This window comes from Drosophila suzukii, chromosome 3, assembly GCF_043229965.1.
Source record: "Drosophila suzukii chromosome 3, CBGP_Dsuzu_IsoJpt1.0, whole genome shotgun sequence".
Classification (NCBI taxonomy): Eukaryota; Metazoa; Arthropoda; class Insecta; order Diptera; family Drosophilidae; genus Drosophila; species Drosophila suzukii.
The window spans coordinates 25265053-25273603 of record NC_092082.1 but is presented as its reverse complement, the minus strand read 5'-3'; the positions used below and the strand labels follow the sequence as shown (position 1 = coordinate 25273603).

At 47.8% G+C, this 8551-nt stretch overlaps 2 protein-coding genes across 2 annotated transcripts; one reads left to right on the top strand and one right to left on the bottom strand.

Moving 5' to 3' along the window:
• On the bottom strand, positions 1 to 4221 carry IleRS (Isoleucyl-tRNA synthetase). The gene is made up of 6 exons (XM_017071122.4): positions 4083 to 4221; positions 3884 to 4028; positions 2572 to 3823; positions 1662 to 2512; positions 1105 to 1597; positions 1 to 1045 (listed from the first exon to the last, which is right to left on the bottom strand). Exons 2-6 carry the CDS (start codon positions 4024 to 4026, stop codon positions 95 to 97), a joined length of 3690 nt encoding a protein of 1229 aa, XP_016926611.4. The 5' UTR covers positions 4027 to 4028; positions 4083 to 4221; the 3' UTR covers positions 1 to 94.
• Positions 4222 to 4722: 501 nt separating this feature from the next.
• On the top strand, positions 4723 to 8551 carry Hem (Nck associated protein 1 Hem). The gene is made up of 2 exons (XM_017071110.4): positions 4723 to 6105; positions 6162 to 8551. Exons 1-2 carry the CDS (start codon positions 4926 to 4928, stop codon positions 8360 to 8362), a joined length of 3381 nt encoding a protein of 1126 aa, XP_016926599.1. The 5' UTR covers positions 4723 to 4925; the 3' UTR covers positions 8363 to 8551.

Below are 8551 nucleotides of genomic sequence, written 5' to 3'. Positions count from 1 at the left end.
TTTCATGTCGGTAAAAATGGCTTACAACTTTTTAAAAAAGTTGACAGCGTATATTTTATTTTCGTTTTCCATTAAATACCAAAAAGTACAGAGTTTAACATAAGATGCGTCCCAAGGGGTTCTCCGTAAAGATAACATTTCCTGAAGGCTGGTTCACAAATTTAGAATAAGGAGCCGGGGATATTTTGTAGCCCGCTGACTGTTTCAGTGCGTCCTGGCTGCGAGCTAGAACCAACAACTTTCCACTGAGGTTCTTATCGATGGACTTCAATTTGGTAATCTTATTTTGCTGGTCTACAACATAGATAATGAAGTTGACTCCATATAGGCCAAACAGATGCTCTAGCTCGCTGCGAAGATTAGGCAGTGAGATAATCTCCTTAGTAACATTGTGCTGCAGAAATAGAGACCCTTTATTGCTGTTTCCAAATCGTGGGTCAAGGTCTTCGGCCAAGGATACATTTAACCAAGGCAGACTAGGAAGCTGCAATTCCTCGGTGGAACAAATGGTCAACTTTAAGGGAACTCCTTTGAGATCAACAAGCTCGCTAGCTATTAACCGTTTCTTGGATGCCTGCTCAGATGAATATGGAGCAAACTCAGATTTAACAGCCGTCTTGATCATACTTGCATAGCTAGCTAGAACTTTTGTAAGCTGAGCCTGAGCCTCAAGGATTTCCTTCTTAGCTTTTTGGTCGGCAGTAAGCTCATGGAAAATAAGAACTGGATCAGTCGGTATAAGTTGAGCCTTCTTCTTCAATTTCTGGACTCGGTTAATAACCTCACGAGCCAAGCCTTCTTCAAGCAACTCTTCGTTTGGCGTCATGTCCAACAGCACCAAAACTTCATTGTCGCTGTGGGCTTCAAAGTTTCCTCCCACTTGCTCAGAGGTGCAGTAAATTATGCGAACTTCGTCGAGTTCTATTCTTTGATCCAGGATGTTGAAGTAACCCTGCGAAACATGCTTCTGAATTTCATCATCCTTCAGAGCCTTAATTGCGGCCATAACCGCCTTGAAATTGCCCTTAAGCCGCTGCCCCAGCGCCTGAGAAAACAATGATTCATTAGCTTTATACAAACGAATAAAGTCTCTATAAAACAAACCTTGTGGTCAGGCTCTGCTCTCAATGAGACACCATACTTTTCCTTATCGGAGCTCAGCGTTAATTTGCGAACATTAAGTTCGCTTAGAATGAAGTCCTGCAAACTCTTAATAGCTTCGAGGGTTTGTGGATCCTTGTGAATAACGATGATCTCCGAAACTGGATACTTAACGGGCAGGGTTCTTCGATCCCGCATTACACGACCCAGTTCGACGACTGATTGCATCAAAGCAACCGAGCGTTCAATATCGCTTCGAATAAACTTGCTCTGACTGACGGGCATCATCTGGTAGTGAACAGAGTCAGCGTGCTCCAGGGAGCCCGGTGGCTGGAACAATGCCAACCTCTGGAATATGTATTCCGTAAGATAGGGCGTGAAAGGAGCCATCATTTTAACCATTGTGTATAGAACATCGTACAGGGTGTCCAGTGATTGGATGCATTGCTCAGCTCCCAATTCACCCTTGATACGACGGCGGTTAAGACGCACATACCTGTAGAAAAATAGCGAAGACTTTGGTATACCTTAATAGACTAGTGAAGAACGAATAAACGTACCAGTTGGTTAGTTGATCAATAAACTTTGTCAGCCTGGGCACGACTGTGTACAGGCGATACATTTTCATCTCGGTGGCAAAGAACTCCAATAAAGACTCTTTAAAGGACAAAATCCACACATCAATTACGGATGCCTTATCCATATTATTCAAATGGCGTTCACGCTCATAAATGTATTGTCCTTTTCCGGCCAAGTCCTCCTTCTCATAGCGCACGATGTTTTGCAGTAAGAAACGGTAAGCATTGTACCAGGGCAAAAATACATCCTTGATGATGTCGCGTACACCTTCTTCCTTAAAGCGCAGACTTTCGGCCCTCACCACGGGCGAATTGATTAGGTACAGTCGGAGGGCATCCGCTCCATATTTATGAACCACTTCCATGGGATCGGGATAGTTCTTCTTGCGCTTCGACATCTTCTGGCCATCAGCGGCCAAAACCAACCCACTAGCAATAAGGTTCTTGAACGGTGCCTTGTTAAACAGTGCCGTCGAAATCACAAGGAGCGTGTAGAACCAGCCGCGAGTCTGATCTATGCCCTCTGCTATGAAGTCGGCCGGGAAATTGTTCATGAAGTCCTTCTCGTTCTCGAACGGGAAGTGCTGTTGTGCGAAAGGCATTGATCCAGATTCAAACCAGCAATCAAAAACAGGAGCTATGCGACGCAGTGGCGGGTTTCCGGGAACTGCCGATGGTATCTCAATGTGATCGATGCTTTCACGATGCAGATCCTCAACCTGAACGCCAGACAGCTCGGCCAACTGCTTGATGCTGCCAATAACCACGGTCTCATCCCCATTGGGAGACCTCCAGATAGGAATCGGCGTACCCCAGTAGCGATTGCGGGAGATCTGATAGAATGTGTTTCATTAAGTAATAAAGCAAAGAGAGTTAAATTTTCTATACTCACAGCCCAATCTCTAGCCTCTTTCAGCCAGTTGCCAAATCGTTTTTCCTTTACGAAGTCGGGAACCCAGTACGTTTGGGAACTACAGTCCAGCAGATTTTTTGACATGTGCTCGACACGCACAAACCAAGAAGGCACAGCCTTATATATTAGCGGGGTGTCTGACCGCCAGCAGAATGGGTAGCTATGCTTCACCTGGCCGCTGGAAACCAAGTTTCCCCGAGCCTTCAACGCAGTCATGATTTGCTTGTCAGCGTCCTTCACGTACTGGCCCTCAAAGTCGCTGGCCTCCTTGGTGAACCGTCCAGCTTCATCGACTGGGCAGAGCACCTCGCTAGACTTTGTGATGAGTCCCGCCGCCAGGCATACGCGATAATCGTCCTCGCCGAAGTACGGCGCATTGTGCACGATACCCGTTCCGGAATCCTCGGTGACGTACTCGTCGACCAGGACGCGGTAAGCTTTCACTTCTGCTCCGCGTTTCTCGAAGTACGGGAACAGCGGCTTGTAGTGCAGATCCTTTAAGGTTTTGCCTGCAAACTTGTCCTTTACCTCATACTCCGCCTCCGTCTTGTAGACGTAAGAGAGGCGCGACTCGGCGAGAACGAAGAATCTGTCGCTCTTCACGTCGCGCACCTTCACATAGGTCATAGTCGGGTGAACGCAGCACGCAAAGTTGGAGGGCAGTGTCCATGGCGTGGTGGTCCACACCAGGAAGAATGTATTGGGCAGCGAAACGGCCTCCAGGGCAATCACCACACAAGGGTCCACGACCTCCTTATAGTTCTGGTTGGCCTCAAAGTTGGACAGCGACGTTGTGCAGGCGGTGGAGTAGGGCATCACCTTTACGCCCTGGTAGACCAGACCCTTGTCGAACAGTTGCTTGAAGATCCACCAAATGGACTCCATGTACCAAGGGTACAAGGTCTTGTAGTCGTTCTTGAAGTCGATCCAGCGACCCACGCGCGTCACCACGTTCTCCCACTCATCGGCGTACCTCATAACGATCTTCCGGCACTCCGCGTTGTAAGCGGCAATTCCCATCTTGGCCACGTCCTCGGGACCCCGGATGTTCAGCAACTTGTCAATCTCGAACTCCACGGGCAGGCCATGGCAATCCCAGCCGAATCGGCGGTCCACATGGTATCCCTGCTGGTAGGCGTACCGCGTGACGATGTCCTTGATGGTGCCGGCCAGGATGTGTCCGTAGTGAGGCAGCCCGGTGGCGAAGGGCGGTCCATCGTAGAAAGTGTATCTGGGTGAAAAATCGCACACAGATTAGCAGTTGTCTGATGCAATCGACTGCGACACTTACTTGGGCTTTCCCTTCGACAGCTGGCTGCACTTTTCAAAGATATTTTCGGCACGCCACTGCTTCAGTACGTTCTCCTCCTCGGCGGGGAAATTGATGTTCTCCGGCACTCGGCAAACGTCGCTGCGCTCCAGTTTCTTTCCCATGGCTGTCAAAGTGCACCGTTGAATTATTTATAAATTTTCAATGCCTATTCGCCCACCTTTTATATCAGAAATCAAACCAATTTGCGGCGATTTTTGCGTGGCACACAACGTGCACTATGGTATGGAACTACTGGTTCCTCGGTTCGCTCCGCCGGTCATCGGCTGCTGATATCGATAGTCAGTATCAGCTGACACAAACATACACTGAACAAAAAGTTTAATATACACTAATAATGGTTTTATGGCAACCTTATAATACCAAAATGTTTTGCCAATTGTGAATATGGACACCAAATTTTGCGATATTTTAAAATAAAATAAATTTCCCCATGGAAAAACTATACAACATTTTGTTCAATTATTTATTTCTACAAATTAGATTATGTGAGAAACGATAGCTAAAATAATTCGGTTTATGAAGAGTCCCTCAATGTCAAAGTGGCTGTGGCTATCAATCCACAATTAATGGAACAATTATAAAAGTTCTTGTTGTATAGTCCACTCTAGTATGAGATAACGGATTTGTAAATACTTATTTAATAAGTTTTTAAGTTATTAATTAGTAAAAATTGTTGATAAATAGATAGTTCTAATAATTTAAAAATGTGGAATACCGTAAAAAACTGAAAATAAAATCTCCAAAATTTCAGATATATTATCGATGGTTGTATATCGTCACTAGAGGACCCTAGTGCATCACTAGCCCGAAAATAAGAAGAAGAGTAATGTGTACACTTTTGTGTCGCTCTTTTTTGGTCAATTTAACAATCTGAAAAGTATAAGTTACGGGCAGATTAGGGCTTATCTCTTGCCAAAAAAGTTCGCCAGCACAAATTTGTGTTCTGGGCTCCACCGGAAAGTCGCTTTCAGCCACTCGTCGTCGCCAACAGTCAGCGGACATGGCACGCCCAATTTTTCCGAACCAGCAGAAGATAGCTGAGAAGCTAATCATCTTGAATGACCGCGGCCTGGGTATTCTGACTCGGATTTACAACATTAAGAAGGCCTGCGGCGACACCAAATCGAAGCCGGGGTTCCTCTCTGAGAAGTCGCTGGAGTCGAGCATCAAGTTTATTGTGAAGCGATTCCCCAACATCGACGTCAAGGGCCTGAATGCCATTGTGAACATCAAGGCGGAGATCATAAAGTCGCTGTCCCTATACTACCACACATTCGTAGATCTGCTGGACTTCAAGGACAATGTGTGCGAGCTGCTCACCACGATGGACGCCTGCCAGATCCACCTGGACATCACGCTGAATTTTGAGCTGACCAAGTACTACCTAGACTTGGTGGTGACCTACGTGTCCCTGATGATCGTTCTGTCCAGGGTCGAGGATCGCAAGGCGGTGCTGGGTCTTTACAATGCCGCCTACGAGCTGCAGAACAACCAGGCCGACACAGGCTTCCCCCGCCTGGGACAGATGATCCTGGATTACGAGGTTCCGCTCAAAAAGCTGGCAGAGGAATTCATTCCCCACCAGCGCTTGCTTACAAGTGCGCTTCGCTCGCTGACATCAATATATGCACTGCGAAATCTTCCCGCAGACAAATGGAGGGAGATGCAGAAGCTCAGTCTGGTCGGCAACCCGGCCATTCTCCTTAAGGCAGTCCGCACGGACACCATGTCCTGCGAGTACATTTCCCTGGAGGCAATGGACCGCTGGATAATCTTTGGCCTGCTGCTTAACCACCAAATGCTGGGACAGTACCCGGAGGTTAACAAGATCTGGCTTTCGGCCCTGGAGTCTAGTTGGGTAGTGGCACTGTTCCGGGACGAGGTGTTACAAATCCACCAGTACATTCAGGCCACCTTCGACGGAATTAAGGGCTATAGCAAACGAATTGGCGAAGTCAAGGAAACCTACAACACGGCTGTCCAAAAAGCAGCTTTGATGCATCGGGAGCGACGCAAGTTCTTGCGAACGGCCTTAAAGGAGCTAGCACTTATAATGACGGACCAACCAGGTTTGCTGGGACCTAAGGCAATATTTATTTTCATCGGTCTTTGCTTAGCGCGCGACGAGATCCTCTGGCTGTTAAGACACAACGACAATCCGCCGCTGCTCAAAAACAAAGGTTAGTGTACTGCTTTATTTTTTAACTGTTTTGATAACTACGATTATTTTTAATAGGAAAGAGTAATGAGGATCTAGTGGACCGGCAGCTACCTGAGCTTCTTTTCCACATGGAGGAACTCCGCGCTCTGGTGCGTAAATATAGCCAGGTAATGCAGCGGTACTACGTGCAATACTTATCCGGATTTGATGCCACGGATCTAAACATTCGAATGCAAAGCTTACAAATGTGTCCGGAAGACGAGAGCATAATCTTCAGCTCGCTGTACAACACGGCCGCAGGTCTGACTGTGAAGCAGGTTGAGGACAACGAGCTGTTTTATTTCCGGCCATTTCGGCTGGACTGGTTCCGCCTTCAAACGTACATGAGTGTTGGTAAAGCTGCACTAAGGATCGCTGAGCATGCAGAACTGGCCCGTCTTCTGGATTCAATGGTTTTCCACACTCGTGTGGTTGATAATTTGGACGAAATACTGGTTGAGACCTCGGATCTGAGCATATTCTGCTTTTATAACAAAATGTTTGATGACCAATTCCACATGTGCTTGGAGTTCCCTGCTCAGAACCGCTATATCATAGCCTTTCCCTTGATCTGCAGTCACTTCCAAAACTGCACGCACGAAATGTGCCCCGAGGAGCGACACCACATCCGAGAGAGGTCACTCAGCGTGGTAAACATCTTCCTGGAGGAAATGGCGAAGGAGGCTAAAAACATTATTACCACAATTTGCGACGAGCAGTGCACCATGGCAGACGCTTTACTGCCCAAGCACTGTGCTAAGATCCTTTCCGTACAGTCTGCCCGTAAGAAAAAGGACAAATCGAAATCAAAGCATTTCGACGACATCCGAAAGCCGGGTGACGAGTCGTACCGAAAGACGCGGGAGGATCTGACAACTATGGACAAGCTCCACATGGCCTTGACGGAGCTCTGTTTTGCAATCAACTATTGCCCCACTGTCAACGTGTGGGAGTTCGCTTTCGCCCCACGCGAGTACCTCTGCCAAAACCTGGAGCACCGGTTCTCCCGGGATCTTGTGGGCATGGTTATGTTTAACCAGGAGACAATGGAGATCGCCAAGCCTTCGGAGCTGCTAGCCAGTGTTCGAGCCTACATGAACGTGCTGCAAACCGTGGAGAACTATGTGCACATTGACATAACACGAGTCTTTAACAACTGTCTCCTGCAGCAAACGCAAGCTTTGGACTCTCACGGTGAGAAGACTATCGCCGCTTTGTACAACACCTGGTACAGTGAGGTTCTGCTAAGACGAGTATCTGCTGGCAACATTGTATTCTCCATTAACCAAAAGGCATTTGTGCCCATCTCGCCCGAGGGATGGGTTCCGTTCAACCCGCAGGAATTCTCCGATCTTAACGAGCTGCGAGCACTAGCAGAACTTGTGGGACCCTATGGGATCAAAACATTGAATGAAACACTTATGTGGCACATAGCCAACCAGGTGCAGGAGCTGAAGTCGCTGGTGGGCACCAACAAGGAGGTTCTCATCACACTGCGCACCAGCTTTGACAAACCTGAAGTGATGAAGGAGCAATTCAAGCGGTTACAGGATGTGGACCGCGTGCTGCAGCGCATGACGATCATTGGAGTGATAATTTGCTTCCGCAATCTGGTGCACGAGGCGCTTGTTGATGTTCTGGACAAGCGCATACCCTTCCTTCTTAGTTCTGTAAAGGACTTCCAGGAACATTTGCCCGGAGGAGACCAGATTCGGGTTGCCTCCGAGATGGCCTCAGCAGCCGGACTGCTCTGCAAGGTGGATCCCACTCTGGCCACTACGCTAAAATCAAAGAAACCAGAGTTCGATGAAGGTGAGCATCTTACTGCCTGTCTGCTGATGGTCTTTGTGGCCGTGTCTATACCAAAACTGGCCAGGAACGAAAATTCCTTCTACAGGGCCACCATCGATGGCCACTCGAACAACACGCACTGCATGGCGGCGGCAATCAACAACATCTTCGGAGCCTTGTTCACCATCTGCGGGCAGAGCGACATGGAAGACCGCATGAAGGAGTTCCTTGCTCTGGCCAGTTCTTCCCTGCTCCGCTTGGGCCAGGAGTCCGACAAAGAGGCTACTCGAAACCGGGAGTCCATCTATTTGCTGCTCGACGAAATCGTCAAGCAATCGCCCTTCCTCACAATGGATCTGCTGGAGTCCTGCTTTCCCTACGTACTCATACGCAATGCGTACCATGGCGTTTACAAACAGGAACAGATTTTGGGACTGGCACTCTAAAATCGGAGTTGGTCTGCGCCTGTGTATTCCGAATAATGCTTATGTAGTTTATCCGCCGGTCGACTGTCGATCACTATGCTAATCTAATATACTTTAAAACTGTTAAACATACCCTAATGTATTCTAGACACTGCATTTTTATACTCGTACAACTTCGAATAAAGTGCTTATATAAACCAAAATGAAGAA